General features: G+C 39.7%; 1 protein-coding gene across 2 annotated transcripts in view; it reads right to left on the reverse strand.

The window, feature by feature from the left end:
• Positions 1-18544, reverse strand: part of CRYBG2 (crystallin beta-gamma domain containing 2) — a 332797-nt gene that overhangs the window by 92351 nt on the left and 221902 nt on the right. The window contains exons 2-3 of one of the 2 annotated variants that reach the window (XM_073666156.1): positions 8902-8995; positions 3684-5071 (exon numbers count right to left, since the gene is read on the reverse strand). In XM_073666156.1, coding sequence (XP_073522257.1) covers positions 3684-5071; positions 8902-8995 — 1482 coding nt within the window. Of the gene's footprint in view, positions 1-3198; positions 3353-3683; positions 5072-8901; positions 8996-18544 lie in introns of those variants that run through there. The other variant, XM_073666157.1, reaches the window with a different exon arrangement.

The following is an 18544-nucleotide window of genomic DNA, read 5'->3' on the forward strand; positions in this document are numbered from 1 at the left end:
GTTCAATGCTGTTAGCATATGTGCCAACAAGGTGACAACTAATTGCTGTGGTTACTCATCCATTATGATTATAAGGCACTGACCAAAGTATTGTGTTGTAAAGCCCAATGTCCATAATTTTGCAAAGGTCAATTTACTGTAATAAGTCTGCTGACTGATCACTGTTACACTGACGATTAAACAGTTCTCAAATAATTATTCAGTCTCACGAGTGTGGTCACACAGTTTCAAGGCTAGATTGTGTACTATACATAATATAAATGAACTCCAAAGTTAGAGGAGGAGCAGTTTTACCCTTTAAAGGTAGCCTGTCATCTGATTAGTTGTTGAGGCAGCATGAATCAGAAACAGAGTTATTGCAGCCATGTTTTTTTTTTTTCACTCCAACAAGGGCGTGATAGAATGCTCAGTGGGACTACTAGTCTGGGGAAACAAATGCCTCAGACTAGTTAAAAGGTTAATTCACATATTAAAAACAGACTTTTGAAATACTTTTTCTAAAGATCTGTTAATGTGTCTAACACTATAAAGGGACTGTTAGGCAGGGAATTCATACAGGAATATACAAATGTTGTTGATTTAAGGGGCATGGGGGACCTGTCAGGTTCCTTTTAAAGTGAAATGTAAATAATTTAACATAGGGTGGGGGTGGGGGCCAACCCACTTATACATGTATGATATGGGAAAATGTTCCTACATATATGCAGACTTTAATGGGTGATCGCGTGGTAAAAGGATATCATGTTGCGGACATTTTGCCTGGGACATACCAACATCTCACAGCCCTAACTTTATTGAAAAGTGCAGTTGACTACAAGTTTATAGTACAATGGTGTATTTTTTTTCGTATGGAAGTCTATGGCAGATGTAGGCAAAAACATTGTCATACACTTACAGTACAGACCAAAAGTTTGGACACACCTTCTCATTTAAAGATTTTTCTGTATTTTCATGACTTTGAAAATTGTACATTCACACTGAAGGCATCAAAACTATGAATTAACACATGTGGAATTATATACTTAACAAACAAGTGTGAAACAACTGAAAATATGTCTTATATTCTAGGTTCTTCAAAGTAGCCACCTTTTGCTTTGATGACTGCTTTGCACACTCTTGACATTCTCTTGATGAGCTTCAAGAGGTAGTCACCGGATATGGTTTTCACTTCACAGGTGTGCCCTGTCAGGTTTAATAAGTGGGATTTCTTGCCTTATAAATGGGGTTGGGACCATCAATTGTGTTCTGCAGAAGTCAGGTGGATACACAGCTGATAGTCCTACTGAATAGACTGTTAGAATTTGTATTATGGCATGAAAAAAGCAGCTAAGTAAAGAAAAAGGAGTGGCCATCATTACTTTAAGAAATGAAGGTCAGTCAGTGCGAAAAATTGGGAAAACTTTGAAAGTGTCCTCAAGTGCAGTTGCAAAAACCATCAAGCGCTACAAAGAAACTGGCTCACATGAGGACCGCCCCAGGAAAGGAAGACCAAGAGTCACCTCTGCTTCTGAGGATAAGTTTATCCGAGTCACCAGCCTCAGAAATCGCAGGTTAACAGCAGCTCAGATTAGAGACCAGGTCAATGCCACACAGAGTTCTAGCAGGAGACACATCTCTTCAACAACTGTTAAGAGGAGACTTTGTGCAGCAGGCCTTCATGGTAAGGAAACCACTTCTAAGGACAGGCAACAAGCAGAAGAGACTTGTTTGGGCTAAAGAACACAAGGAATGGACATTAGACCAGTGGAAATCTGTGCTTTGGTCTGATGAGTCCAAATTTGAGATCTTTGGTTCCAACCACCGTGTCTTTGTGCAACGCAGAAAAGGTGAACGGATGGACTCTACATGCCTGGTTCCCACTGTGACGCATGGAGGAGGTGTAATGGTGTGAGGGTGCTTTGCTGGTGACACTGTTGGGGATTTATTCAAAATTGAAGGCATACTGAACCAGCATGGCTACCACAGCATCTTGCAGCGGCATGCTATTCCATCCGGTTTGCGTTTAGTTGGACCATCATTTATTTTTCAACAGGACAATGACCCCAAACACACCTCCAGGCTGTGTAAGGGCTATTTGACCAAGAAGGAGAGTGATGGGGTGCTACGCCAGATGACCTGACCTCCACAGTCACCAGACCTGAACCCAATTGAGATGGTTTGGGGTGAGCTGGACCTCAGAGTGAAGGCAAAAAGGCCAACAAGTGCTAAGCATTTCTGGGAACTCCTTCAAGATTGTTGGAAGACCATTTCCGGTGACTACCTCTTGAAGCTCATCAAGAGAATGCCAAGAGTGTGCAAAGCAGTCATCAAAGCAAAAGGTGGCCACTTTGAAGAACCTAGAATATAAGGCATATTTTCAGTTGTTTCACACTTTTTTGTTAAGTATATAATTCCACATGTGTTAATTCATAGTTTTGATGCCTTCAGTGTGAATGTACAATTTTCATAGTCATGAAAATACAGAAAAATCTTTAAATGAGAAGGTGTGTCCAAACTTTTGGTCTGTACTGTATATATATAAATAAATGAGAGAGATAGGGAGATATAGAGTGTGTGTATATATATATATATATATATATATATATATATATATATATATATATATATATATATATATATATATATACATATACATACATATGTGTTTGAGAGAGAGAGAGAGAATGTCCTCTGGTCCACACAGAAAAAGCTGTGAGTTGAAAGGCCACAAATGCAGTCACGTGATGCCAAAGCAGCATTGGAAACGGCAGAAGATGGCGACTGGTGAATATTGTAATCCACTCTCTACAAACATACACATTACAGATTGCTAACAGAGGGGACAATAAAAAAAATGCCAGAATGGTCATTTAATTTGTTTAGCTCTTTACTAATACAGATGAGATTTTTCTTTATAAAAACAGATAACATGTCATCATTCGTTAACAACTGCTATGAACGCATTCGGAGGCAATGAAAAAGTGCTAAGTTCATTTCCTCCATAGACTGTTGTGTAGAATTATTTATTGGCGTCAAACCTCTAACCTAACAATAAATTCTTCTATATGTAATCATATTCATCTTCACAACCTCTCACCTGATCTCTTTCTATTTATATATACAATATGACAACAAGGAAAACAAATGTATAATATCTACATATCTATCATATAGTCTACATGAATATTTCATATACTTCTATCCAGCTAGCTTACTCACCGAGATCTCTGGTTTTCTTTTTTCGCCTGAAGAACACTTTGTTGAGGCAGTGATCGCAATACAGGTAAACCTGAGCCACTCCTGTGCTACATACTATCTGCAGTACTTCCCTACTCTTCCTAACCCTCCCCATACTGAACTTTGTATTATATGATGTGACAAGCAGAATACAGAGTTCAGACCCAGAGCCAAGCCCTACATGTGTGGGAAGAATGACAAAATCACTACAATTTACACAAAATATGTCACAACACTCAGGATTTCATTTCATACAATGAACCATAAAGATATTTAATCAACAAGTTGTACTCCCTTTTAGGATGCACAATTTCTTATTATCCTGTTTATTTTTTTATCATTCCAGGAACAAAATATGCAATTGGTTTTCTGTAGATTTGCTATGACTGTAATGTTATGTTGTCAGTATTTTGCTACAATCGCTCCCACCATTTAGGATACCTTGCCCACTCGCACCCACTGCTCACCTGTCCAGTTGTGCCCCCTTAGGAGTCTCTCCTCCCTTCTTCTCTGGGATTGCCTCCTCCCGTGTTGTATTCTTTTCAGTCTGCTCTGATGTTTCTGAAATCTCCTGAGCGGTCACTTCTGGAAGACCCGCCCTATGGCAGCCAGATGCCTGAGATTCCAATGAAGGTGACATCCTCAGATCTTGTCCAACAAGTTCCTCGGCTTTCACCATCTCTAGTGCCAGCCTTTGTAATTGGGCTTGCTCTTTTTCCTCTTTAGTCATGGTAATTATAACTTCATATCTGACTCTGGCCGTATTTGGTGATGCCTGTGATTTACCGTCATCTTTCATTGGTGCTGAAAGGGGTACTGTAGAGGAATCAGACAGACTCTGCGCCGATTCATGCGCTAGAATCTGTCTATGCAGATTTTGCGTCTGGTCTTCAATTGGTTCCTGCAGTTCTTTGGTCTCTTTTTGCAACCCATATTTTGGTATATCATTTGTATGCGCTAAAGAGGTTTGATTGCTGCATAGCTTTGCAAATTCCGTACGTAACCTTAATGATTCCTGAGAACTGGGAGAACTATTCTGTGATTCTTCTGAAGATAGCTTAACACATTTCTGGTCTGTTCTGATTTGTGCTGCATCTTGAGAAAGGATGCTATTATAGCGAGGTATGCTTCTTGTAATTATTTCAGTCTCTTCTTTTTTTTTGCTTTTGCAGGCCGCAGTCTGCACTTTCTTCTTTGTTAGACGGGTTTTTACTTTGGATTCTTTAATAAATGATTCTTCTAGCATGAGATTCTTTGATAGTATGCGATGATAAAGAGGGCTTCGATATTGGTCAGGATCTTCACACTGGTCTATAAACTCTAAGGTGAGAGAGTCTCCAGACAGAGGATAGATTGGTGAATCTGGAGTTTGCGGGTCTGGTGACATATAGTCATTCAGTACACTCTCTGCCCAACATGGAAGTGAATCTTCATCTTCTCCTTCTAGTCTTTCTGGAAAGGCAAATGGCAGTTGAATATTTTTCCCTTTTGTGGACACTGGAATTGGGCTGTTGTTTTCATCTTCATCAGCTATAAAATCGAATGATGTTGACATCTCCAGATTCATTCGCTCTTTCTTAGAATAATGTTCAAAAATTTTAGGGGTGCTCTGTGCAAAAGGATATTGAACAATACAGGACTTAGGACGCCTGCTTTCCAAATCCAGTTCACTTCCCACAGCTGGTCTTTCCAGTCGTCCCACAGACCACTGCAATTCTGTTGGGCTTGAAATATTAGGGGAAGCATTGCTATATTCAAAGGCGTTAAACCTTTTCTTGCGCCAGGTCAGACTTCCAAACCTCTGGAGAAAGCTAGGCGCTGGAAACTCCAACTCTGAGTAACTAAGAGATCGAGTCTGAAAAAAAAAGATAAAAAAAATAAGTGTAAAGATAGAGCATTTGTACCCAAAATGTATAAATGGCCATATAGTAGTAATTCAGAAGTTAGAGCAGAGCCCATTATCTGAGAAACCAAATCAAACACCAATATTGGTGCACTTTTTCTTGTCAACTTAGTAAAAAAAAAAAAAAAGTTTGCTCAAAACAGAGAAATGCCAGTATGTCTGAGAAAAGGCCATGTTCACATTTTTCCATTTGGACATTATATTTGTTCTGTTCTAGGAACAAACAGAAGTAATGTCAAAATTAACTCATTGAATTAGAAGCAAATGGTCCCCACTTATTATTATGTGGTCCATTTGGGTTCAGTTATGTATTTTTAGAACACAGAACTGGCAAATGACACAACCCAAATGGACCCCATGATACTCAATAAGGTCCCTCTACTTCTGTATGCATCAGTTATGCAACAGATCTGTTTTTGACATTAATTCCATTTATCTGTTACTAAAAGGGATCAGACAAACTGAATATCTGAACGCAAGTGTGACCAGAGCCTCAGAAAACAACTTTATCAAATGTAGGTTATCCCTTTAAAGGGACTCTGTCAGCACAGAATGACTGTTCATACCAAGTACAGGCACTTGTGGTACATGGCGGGGCCAATCATTTATATGCTCTTTCCCAACTGCTTATTTTCCTCTATCCCTGCCCTTCTCTGGCTCTATGAAGAAAAACCAACCATGAAGTCCGGAATGCGCAGGGAGTGCAAAACATATGCTTTATCAAACAATCAGGAAGGTAACAAAAAGTGTACAACAAGCAGGGGCGCTCACACAGAGTATATATGAAAATCATATATACATATATACAACAACAGTATGGAGGGTCAGGTATAATGCCAACCTAATACAAATTCATTTATATTATAAAATGTGTACATGTAACTGTGTATGGTTAAGGCACATAACTGATCAAAGATGAAAACATATTGCATGTACAGTAATATAAATGAGTGGCGCCACTCAGCTGGGGGTCCTTCTATCCCTTTCTTGCGGTGAGTACGGTTGACATCACTATTTTGTTACAATTCGTTTATATTACTGTACATGGAATAGGTTTTTATCTTTGATCAGTTATGTGCCTTAACCATACACAGTTACATGTACACATTTTATAATATAAATGAATTTGTATTAGGTTGGCATTATACCTGACCCTCCATACTGTTGTTGTATATATGTATATATGATTTTCATATATACTCTATGTGAGCGCCCCTGCTTGTTGTACACTTTTTGTTACCTTCCTGATTGTTTGATAAAGCATATGCTTTGAACTCCCCGCTCATTCCGGACTTCATGGTCGGTTTTCCTTGTTTTTTCCATTATTATTTCATTGACTGTCTGCCATTATAATCCCACACAGACTGCAGTATGACATATACCTCACTTTTTACACTTACCCTTACATTGCTATAACTTCATATGTATGTCATACTCCTAAGTTGCTTCCCTTGTTTTCCTTCTCATTCTGGCTCTATGAAGCCAGAGCTGTCAATCAAAGAAGAGGGGAGAGGAGATTGAGGGAAAACAAGCAGATGGGAAGGTGTATATAAATGATTGACTCCGCTGTGAAACACCGAGAGGCGGAACTTCGTTTGAACAGTCATTCTATGCTGACAGAGTCCCTTTAGCCTTTCCACTCCTATTCAACCATTTTATGTTTTGAAAGAAATTAAATATGCAAATTGTCTCTTCAGAGAGCAAAAGGACTAGAACTCTATAGCGCCACCTGTTGGAAGTTCTAGTCCTCTTCCTCTCTGAAGAGGTAATTTGCACATTTAATTTCCCAGAGGAGCATTGCATGGCGAATAAGCCTCCTTACCTTGGCATGCCAGAGCCGGTATGTCACTCTCCGCAAGGAGAAATGTTACCCCTTAGACCTCACGTTTTGAAAGAAAAATCCTCTTTATCAAGTACTCTAGAATCCTCTTTAATAAGTAATCCAGTAATAATTGGGAAGTATAATAAACTCATTGCATGGAATTCTTTGTATTCTAATGTTCTAGAAAGGCAAAATAAAACCACTATTGTTTCATTAAACAGTTTATTTTAAAATGGGGAAGTGAATTCCTGGTTCCATTTCTGGAAGTTGCACCAGTTCCTTGGGCATATACTCAAGAAAGCAACTGAATGTAAAATATTGAAAAAAATTGTGAACAATAAGTAAAAAAATGAAAACTCACATAGGGAAAATGAAGGGTGCAATCAGGAAATCCCTTATGGTCTTTTAATTTAGAAATTTCACCTATTTTTTCAGAAATTCACATTAACTGCTTCCAGACAGCCCACAAACTTTAGACATCCAGATAGTCCCACCCTTACTCTGCAGTATTCTAAGATATCACTGCATAGGATTGCAGCCTTACGTGACTGTGTAGCTGCGAAAGTGGTGATCGGGCTATCAGGCACTGCTGGAGTCCCTATAGAGAAAGCACAGATGGTTTATTACTGTCTGTGCTTTCTCCATTGCTGTATAGATTACACTAAACAAGAGCTGTGTACATAGTAATAGGAAGCGCTGAAGTCGCTTCCTCCTCCATAGACAGCAGTCATGTGATCGCTGTGTATAGGGAGAGAGCAGCAGCGGCTGGGTCATAGGAGACCAAGACAGCTCTGCTATGCAGCCAGGAGGCTACATTTCCCCTGCAACTGGGGCTACAATACCAGCCCCAGTTACAAAGGAAATAAAAATGTGTACATTTTAAAGCCCTCCAAATATCTTTTATGAAATGAAAAAATACAAAATAACAGGTAAAAAATAAATAATAATAAAAAAAGATGCCACTGTCAATCTAAATGCTCTAAGTAGCCACACCTCTGCAAAAAAAAAACAAAAACAAACACTAAACGAGTTCAATATATAAAAATATTTGTTGCAGAATGGGGAACAAATTTTTAATGTATTTTAGTGGTAATAACAAAAATGGAAAAAACAGACACTTGTTTCCCTTATTATTCCACCAATATCATCTGATATCCACAAAAAAATAGGGTAAATATGACAGTTACGCAAAAATTACTTTATCTCAATATTCAAATGATAAAAAAAAAAAACGCATGTACGAAAAAAAACCTGAAAATTTTCCTGGTCACTGCTATAGGTGATGTCATGGAGCAAAACCAACTGACATAATGACACAATGACATCATTTGACTGACAGCTATTTTTCCCGACGCTACCATAAACATGCATATTCAGCTCAGACGAGCATTCTTGTTTATTTCAATATGGACAGCTGAATAATCCACTGTCAGACGCTTCTAGAAGTGATTTTAGGGTTCAACTTTAGGATCCCATCTTTGAAAAAGTTGAACATCATTGAAGCAATGTATACCGAATAAGTTTATCCTGGTTACCAAATAGTACCAAATAGTAGTGGCATTTGTACACTCCAGACATTTACTAGCCACATTACAATAATTACATTGCTTTCATTGCACAGTAAGTCTGAGGCTGGTATGTTATTCAGACACGTGTGGGTGCAATGCTCTACTAGATAATTATTACTGACCCAGATTTCCAGGAAGAGCGGGAGGAAAACACAGGAGTCTCAGCTCTTCAGCAATATCTGGATTCTGCTACGTCAGGACAATAGAAATTCTGTTGAGTAGTGGGTGGCTGCTCAGAAAGAAGGAATTCTCACTGACTCATTGCAAAGGCATGAGAAGAATTGGTTTTTATTGGGATGTGTCAGGAATACAGTTATCTGTGCCATAGATATTTAGTGACACGCTGCATGGAAACATCAGCTTAAATAGCTGTAATGAATTTAATATCTGACCTTTGATTCTCTTGATGTTCTCCTCAAAAAGGTATCCTCGGACTTTTGATTTCTCAGCCTAGGAAGACTTTGTGCTCCTTCTTGTGGTTCTTGCCTGCCAAAAACAAAGACTATATAGTTTCTATAACAATAAGAGGTAATATATGCATGTATATATATATATATATATATATATATATATATATATACATATATATATATTACATATACATACATACATATACAGAGAGTCTATAGTTTTAGAATAATATATATATTTATAGATCACTACATATTCTGGAGACTTTAGAATTCACAGGATGCATTTATTAACAAAATCCGACAGAGTTTCCAGGTAATTAACAACTTAAATAAGAGGAGTGAGAGCTCTGCTCAAAAGCATTTAAAGTATATGTGCAGGAAGGATAAATGAAGGTGATTGTGAAAGGGGGTTTCTTCCCCACCATAGGGCGATTAGGACAATCTCCTTGTGGTATGGTATAGTGCTAACACAGTCTGCGCTTCATCATACCTACCAACTTTCGACGAGCAGAAAGAGGGACAGATTATGTAGTGCGCGCAGCATGCTGTGGCAAACTTTGGCCATGCCCCTCTCCACACCCCAATCCACGCCCATTTACCATTTCTTTCTAGCCTAGCAAGAGATGTGAGAAGGTCAGTGGCAATGAAAGAGATTCAGTAGACATCTGAGACTGCAGGGTGTAGACCCAATTCTGGGACTGTCCGCTGTCTGGGTCAGTTGGGACTAGAGATGAGCAATTCCCGAGTCTCTGGTCCAGCGTCCAGCTAAGCGATACTTGGTGGCTGGACGGGAGGCCACAAATCTCTTACCTTCTGTTGTTCCTGGCCTGGCTTTTGATTAGCCAGAGCTGGTGCGACATCATTAGTGTTGAGCGAGTATGTTCTGTCCGAGTATGCTCGGGCGAGCTCCGAGTATTTACAGCTGCTCGGTGATATGGTTGAATCACTCCCTGTACATGATTTGCAACTGTTTGACAGCTTTATTACATGTGAGGAATGTCTATTTCTTACACATTCCTCACATGTAGTAAAACTGTCAAACAGTCGCAAATCATGCACACAGGAGCGATTCAAACATATCACCGAGCAGCTGTAAATACTCGGAGCTCGGCCCGAGCATACTCGGCGAAAGGGTTAATAGAACATACTCGCTCAACACTAGACATCATCTGTGCGTCCCGCTCATCTCTGATTATTGCATTTTTTATGCCTTTTCATACTTATTAGGTGCGGTTTTAGTGCAGCTGTGAAGCCAAGTTTTTAAATGTTTTTTTATGATACAGAAAATACAAAAGAGCAAATGATAAAACAATAGTTTAAAACAAAAAATAATGGGAGAGAAAAATAGAAAAACCTAAACCTTGCTGTGTCACTGGTATTTACACCCTTTACATTAATTTAGTATGGAAACATATTTTGACTCGCCTGTGGTAGATTACAAAAGAGTTTCACCTGTAATAACTGTTGGTGCCCATGTGACATGAATTAGCCAATGAATGATGACTTCAGTGTTTTAAAAAGCCACATGGTAGGCCCTGTTCCTTTGTCACAATGGTGAAGACAAACGAACTGTCTGAGGACAATAGAACTGCTAATATTAGCAAACACAAGACTTCTAAAGGGTAAAAAGCCATCTCCAAAGACCTTGGTATCCCAGTTTCAACAGTGAGCAATGTTATTAAGAAGTTTGCCAAGCATAAAACCATAAAGAATCTCCTTGGAGGTGGGGGAAAGAGGATAATTGACAAGAGAGGTCTTTGAAGGTTGGTGCGAATGGTGGAAAAAAACACGTCAAACATCCAAAAACCTGAAGGCCAACCTGGAACAGTCTGGAGTCATGGTTTCAACATGTACCATACATCACACACTAAACAAAGCATTGTTTTATGGGCGAAAGCAAAAAAGAAACCATTGATGAAGAAAAGACATAAAAACGAACGACTGATCCTTGCCAAAGAGTACCTTGACAAACAATAATAATAATATAATGATATTAACAAAGCACAATCCTTATGGGAAAATGTTCAGTGGACAGGTGAAACAATGGCAATGCAAAGCAACAGTTTGTTTACAGACCGCGCAATGAAGCTTATACGGAAAAGAACACCTTACCAACAGTTAAGCATGGTGAAGGATCCATAATGCTGTGGGGTTGCGTTTTTTTTTTTTTGCATCTGGTACTGGAGGCCTTGACCATATCACAGGAATCATAAAATCAGAGAATTATCAAGAGATTTTAGAGCAAAATGTCCTACCCAGTGTAAGAAAACTTGGTTTGTGTCGAAGATCATGGGTCCTCCAGCAAGACAATGACCCAAAGCACACATCCAAAAGTACACAGGAATGGTTGAAAAAGAAAAAATGGACTGTTTTAAAATGGCCAGCGATGAGTCCTGACCTCAATCCCATTGAAAATCTTTGGGGTGAGCTGAAATCTGACATTGAGAAAAAGATCCCTGCAAACATTCAAGAGCTTGAAAAAACTGCAATGGAAGAGTGGGAGAAAATGCCAGCTGAGAAGTGCAAGAAGCTTATAGATGGCTACAAGGAATGTTTGGAGGCTGTCAGCAATGCGAAAGGGTGTGCAACCAAGTATTAATTAGGGGTGCCTTTGTTGCTGCACATGCTGTTTATTCCGTTTCTGCTTTGAAATTACAACATGGAAGCTGAAAAACAATGTTTTATTGTTGTATTACTTTGGACCACTAATTAAAAAATCCTGAGGGTATAACTTTGGCACATTTCCATTTATTTCAGAAGATATTGTACAGTCTTTGAAAAAAATGAAGGGGTGCCAATAATGGTCAGCATCATTGTAGGTTTCTATGTGGAGCCTGAAAGAACGCAAGGAAAAAAATATGTTGCTGCATTTTCAAGTGCAAAATCAAAGATTCTCTGTATTATTTAAAAAGTGATAAAAATGCGGCTTCGCATCTGCACCAAAAACGCATCAAATGTGGGGGAAAACGCATAAAAGAAATGCAGCCAACAAGCAATAGTCAGGGAAAATTGCTATAGCGTTGTGCATTACGGACACCTACAGAAAACGTGCAGAAAAAACACAGCATTTATGCTATGTGTGAACACTGCCTCAGCGTTACATTTTTATTATATTTACATGGGTTTAATAGAAAAAAATATCAATCAGGTTGTAGGGGGGAGACTCTCAAAAAAAGAAAATTACATTTTTGTAGAAAGTCTTGCACTTGCTACTTAGTTGTTAGGTCCCTGTAACTGAATCTGTCTTGTCTGTACCTGAACCTGAATCCAATTGAACCTGAACCCATTCTGTCTAAACCAGATGTCCTGTCTGTGATCCTCAACCTGTCCTGTCAAAGCCAACCGTCCTGTCTGAACCAGTACCTGTAATCCTGAATCCGCCCTGTTTGAACAGCCGTCCAGTCTGAATCTGCACCAGTATCCTTTCTGACAGTGTTCCTGTTCCTGTCCTGCCAGACACATTAACTTCTCACCTGCATTCCTGACCCCCGGGGTCAGCTGCTGCAGTACTGGGTACTGTCCTGGAGTGGTACCTGGTGGCTACCTGCAGTTCAAGCCTAACCTCACCATCAGAGGCTCTAGTGAAGACCAGGTAGCCGCTTAGTTACACCCCTCCAGGGTAAGTGCGGCCTGTTGCGCAGTGGGTCCACACCCACCAGCATGACTTATAGACGTCCTTTTTTTTTTATCTTACACTAGTTCCATTTAATATGCATTTAGCGGCACATAAATTATGCTTCACATATAAATTGCATGTATCTTGATTAGTATGTTGTGCGCTTTTTAGCCTAGCTGCCATAAAGGAATCATCAACACCGTGATTAATTGTATATTATATGTGTATGACTCCTTAAGGGCAATTAGATTAAAAAGCTCACAACATAGCTACTCACCAAGATACATATGTGAGAATATATATACATATCTTACTACATAAAGAGCTTAATGTTGAGGGGAGTCCGATTTACTCTGGCTCTGCCATTACCAACACAGCTTCTACTGATTTGTTCTTTTCTGATTAACTCAAAACTTAATGCTACAACACAGAATCAACCTGCTTATGAAATACGTGTTTAAATGCGGGGAATCCAGAAATGTAATTAGTTTTTATTTTTAAATTGGAAGTGGTTCCAGAAATATGAGGTTTTATTAAGGGATTTCCATTGTGCATGTGCTAGAAATCCAAGTGGTCGAATTAATTCTTTAGCATGAAACACATATACAAATTTTTTGCATTCGCGTGTGGCCAGCGTGCTCTGTATATTATACACTGCACCTATTGGCCCTTATTACGCAGAACACACTTTTCTAGCTTCCCGAAACTTATTTGTTTTGGAACTCGGGCTGCTAGTACATTATATATATATATATATATATATATATATATATATATATATATATATATATATATATATATATATATATATATATACATATACATACATACAATGCCTACAAGTAGTATTCAACCCCCTGCAGATTTAGCTGGTTTGATAAGATGCAAATAAGTTAGAGCCTTCAAACTCCAAACGAGAGTAGGATTTATGAACAGAAGCATAAATCTTACAAACCAAAAAGTTATGTTGCTCAGTTGAATTTTATTAAATTTTAAACATAAAAGTGTGGGTCAATTATTATTCAACCCCTATGTTTAATATTTTGTGGAATAACCCTTGTTTGCAATTACAGCTAATAATCGTCTTTTATAAGACCTGATCAGGCCGGCACAGGTCTGTGGAGTTATCTTGGCCCACTCCTCCATGCAGATCTTCTCCAAGTTATCTAGGTTCTTTGGGTGTCTCATGTGGACTTTATTCTTGAGCTCCTTCCACAAGTTTTCAATTGGGTTAAGGTCAGGAGACTGACTAGGCCACTCCAACACCTTGACTTTTTCCCTCTTGAACCAGGCCTTGGTTTTCTTGGCTGTGTGCTTTGGGTCGTTGTCTTGTTGGAAGATGAAATTACGACCCATCTTAAGATCCTTGATGGAGGAGCGGAGGTTCTTGGCCAAAATCTCCAGGTAGGCCGTGCTATCCATCTTCCCATGGATGCGGACCAGATGGCCAGGCCCCTTGGCTGAGAAACAGCCCCACAGCATGATGCTGCCACCACCATGCTTGACTGTAGGGATGGTATTCTTGGGGTCATATGCAGTGCCATCCAGTCTCCAAACGTCACGTGTGTGGTTGGCACCAAAGATCTCGATCTTGGTCTCATCAGACCATAGAACCTTGAACCAGTCTGTCTCAGAGTCCTCCAAGTGATCATGAGCAAACTGTAGACGAGCCTTGACATGACGCTTTGAAAGTAAAGGTACCTTACGGGCTCGTCTGGAACGGAGACCATTGCGGTGGAGTACGTTACTTATGGTATTGACTGAAACCAATGTCCCCACTGCCATGAGATCTTCCCGGAGCTCCTTCCTTGTTGTCCTTGGGTTAGCCTTGACTCTTCGGACAAGCCTGGCCTCGGCACGGGAGGACACTTTCAAAGGCTGTCCAGGCCGTGGAAGGCTAACAGTAGTTCCATAAGCCTTCCACTTACGGATGATGCTCCCAACAGTGGAGACAGGTAGGCCCAACTCCTTGGAAAGGGTTTTGTACCCCTTGCCAGCCTTGTGACCCTCCACGATCTTGTCTCTGATGGCCTTGGAATGCTCCTTTGTCTTTCCCATGTTGACCATGTCTGAGTGCTGTTCACAAGTTTGGGGAGGGTCTTAAATAGTCAGAAAAGGTTGGCAAAAGAGATCTTTAATCCACACATGTGAAGCTCATTATTCTTGGTGCTGACCTACTTCTTAATACTTTAGGGGGACCAAACAGAATTCTTGTGGTTTGAGGGGTTGAATAATAAATGACACTCTGAATTAACTTTTAACGTTTTAAAAAACAAAACAAAAAAAAACCAAAAACAATATTAGCTGCAGTGCATTTCCCACTTCCAGGCTGATCTACAGTACAAATGTCACAATGCCAAGTTAATTCCGCATGTGTCAACCAGCTAAATCTGCAGGGGGTTGAATACTACTTGTAGGCACTGTATATATATATATATATATATATATATATATATATATATATATATATATATATATATATATACACAATATAGACCAAAAGTTTGGACACACCGTCTCATTTAAAGATTTTTCTGTATTTTCATGACTATGCAAATTGTACATTCACACTGAAGGCATCAAAACTATGAATTAACACATGTGGAATTATATACTTAACAAAGCTCATCTTGAAGCTCATCAAGAGAATGCCAAGAGTGTGCAAAGCAGTCATCAAAGCAAAAGGTGGCTACTTTGAAGAACCTAGAATATAAGACATTTTCAGTTGTTTCACACTTTTTTGTTAAGTATATAATTCCACATGTGTTAATTCATAGTTTTGATGACTTCAGTGTGAATGTACAATTTTCATAGTCATGAAAATACAGAAAAATCTTTAAGCAAGTAAGAAAAAGATCTTCAGCTCACCTGGCCCAGCCTGCCCAGTCCTCCTTTCCATGATCTCGGTGCTCGGAATTAGTCCATCCCCATCTGGGAGAAAAATCCTCAGTGAAAGTAAAAAATAGTTTTCCAGCACACGATGTAGAAAAATTAAAAAAAGCCTTTATTTAATCCATCGTTAAAAAATACAATTCCAACAGAGATAAAAGCATGTGTAGGCTTACGCGTTTCAGATCATATTTGATCCTTAGTCATAGCATGACTATGACTAAGGGTCAAATATGATCCGAAACGCGTAAGCCTACACATGCTTTTATCTCTGTTGGAATTGTATTTTTTAACGATGGATTAAATAAAGGCTTTTTTTAATTTTTCTACATCGTGTGCTGGAAAACTATTTTTTACTTTCACAGAAAAATCTTTAAATGAGAAGGTGTGTCCAAACTTTTGGTCTATACTGTATATATACATACTACCGTTCAAAAGTTTGGGTCATTTAGAAATTTCATTATTTTTGAAAGAAAAGCACATTTTTTTTCAATGAAGCTAACATTAAATGAATCAGAATTACACTCTATACATTGTTAATGTGGTAAATGACTATTCTAGCTGCAAACGTCTTGTTTTTATTGCAATATATACATAGGTGTATAGAGGCCCATTTCCAACAACCACCACTCCAGTGTTTTAATTGTACATTGTGTTTGCTAACTGTGTAAGAAGGCTAATGGATGTTTAGAAAACCCTAGAAAACCCTTGCACAAGTATGTTAGCCCAGCTGAAAACGGTTTGGCTGATTTGAGAAGCTATAAAATTGACTTTCCTTTGAGCTAGTTGAGAATCTGGAGCATTACATTTGTTTGTTCTATGAAACTCTCAAAATGGCCAGATAAAGAGAACTTTCATGTGAAACTCGACAGTCTATACTTGTTCTTAGAAATGAAGGCTATTCCATGAGACAAATTGGCAAGAAACTGAAGATTTCCTACAACGGTGTGTACTACTCCCTTCAGAGGAGAGCACAAACAGGCTCTAACCAGAGTAGAAAGAAGTGGGAGGCTCCGCTGCACAACTGGGCAACAAGACAAGTATATTAGAGTCTCTAGTCTGAGAAATTGACGCCTCACAGCTCCTCAACTGGCAGCTTCATTAAAAAGTACAAGCAAAACGCCAGTGTCAACGTCTACAGTGAAGAGGCGACTCTGGGATGCTGGCCTTTAGGGCAAAGTGGCAAAGAAAAAGCCATATCTGAGACTGGCTGATAAAAGGAAAAGATTAATATGAGCAAAAGAAACAGACATTGGACAGAGGAAGATTGGAAAAAAGTTTTATGGACAGACGAATCAAAGTTTGAGGTGTTTGGATCACACAGAAGAACATTTGTGAGACACAGAACAACTGAAAAGATGCTGGAAGAGTGCCTGACGCCATCTGTCAAGCATGGTGGAGGTAATGTGATGGTCTGGGGTTGCTTTGGTGCTGGTAAAGTGGGAGATTTGTACAAGGTAAATGGGATTTTGAATAAGGAAGGCAATCACTCCATTTTGCAACGCCATGCCATACTCGGTGGACACCGCTTGATTGGAGCCAATTTCATCCTACAACAGGACAAGGACCCAAAGCACACCTCCAAATTATGCATGAACTATTTAGGGAAGAAGCAGGCAGCTGGTATTCTATCTGTAATGGAGTGGCCAGCGCAGTCACCAGATCTCAGCCCCATTAAGCTGTTGTGGGAGCAGCTTGACCGTATGGTACGCAAAAAGTGCCCATCAAGCCAATCCAACTTGTGGGAGGGGCTTCAGGAAGCATGGGGTGAAATTTCTCAAGATTACCTCAGGAAATTAACAGCTAGAATGCCAAAGGTCTGCAATGCTGTGATTGCTGCAAAGGGAGCATTCTTTGACGAAAGCAAAGTTTGTAGGAGAAAATTATTCTTTCAAATAAAAATCATTATTTCTAACCTTGTCAATATCTGGACTATATTTTCTATTCATTTTGCAACTCATTTGATAAATAAAAGTATGAGTTTTCATGGAAAACACAAAATTCTCTGGGTGACCCCAAACTTTTAAACGGTAGTATACATATACATACATACTGTTAAATATTAATTATGGATATTAATTTTATTCTGAATTCTGTACCATACATAAGATTGCATCAGCCATCGTGCTAGGTTTTCTAGATGACATGCGCTATTTGTGTATTTTTAGTTCAGCACCATAATTAGAAGAACAGGTGCCATATGACCGGCCTATAAAAAACCCATGTTAGAGACAGGGGGCTTCTTGCCATTCCACAGTACATAGGACGAGGGTTTGTGTGTAAACCAGCTGCTGATGTAGGCCCAAGGAAACACTTTCTTTACCCAGACACATGGTGTTATCTTGACACACGTGCTGGACACAGACAGACGCAATCTACCATCCAGGATCCCAGGGAAAGATGGGTGAATCTCAACAATTAAGCTAATTATGGACAAATGGACAATCACTTTGTAACTATTTATTGTATGTACCTTGTGAAATCATTCTTTTTAATGGACAACCCGATAATAAATAGATACCATATTTTTCGGACCATAAGACGCACTTATGTGCCGGCTGTGTGCCGGCTATGAAGGAGAGTGAAGTCACTGCTCCCCGCGCACACAGACCCGGCGTGGGGAGCAGTGACTTCCGGCAGCTGATCTCTCCTTGTGAGCCACGCATGGCAGTGATGTCATGCGCGGCTCACATGGAGAGATCAGTGCAGGCAGACCGGACGCAGCGCTGGAGGAGAGAAGAGAGGTGAGTATGAGTGTTTATTTTTTTTAATGTGCAGCCTGATGGGGATTAGGGGGACCATGCATACTAGGACAGGGATTAGGGGTGCCATGCATACCAGGACAGGGATTAGGGGTGCCATGCATACCAGGACAGGGATTAGGGGTGCCAAGCAAACCAGGACAGGGATTAGGGGTGCCAAGCATACCAGGATAGGGATGAGGGGTGTCATGCATACCAGGACAGGGATGAGGGGTGCCATGCATACCAGGATAGGGATTAGGGGTGCCTGCATACCAGGACAGGGATGAGGGGTGCCATGCATACCAGGACAGGGATTTGGGGTGCCATGCATACAGGACAGGGATTAGGGGTGCCATGCATACCAGGACAGGGA

Source organism: Phyllobates terribilis, unplaced genomic scaffold, assembly GCF_046119375.1.
Source record: "Phyllobates terribilis strain yellow unplaced genomic scaffold, ASM4611937v1 Scaffold_2__4_contigs__length_985480577, whole genome shotgun sequence".
In the NCBI taxonomy this organism is placed as follows: Eukaryota; Metazoa; Chordata; class Amphibia; order Anura; family Dendrobatidae; genus Phyllobates; species Phyllobates terribilis.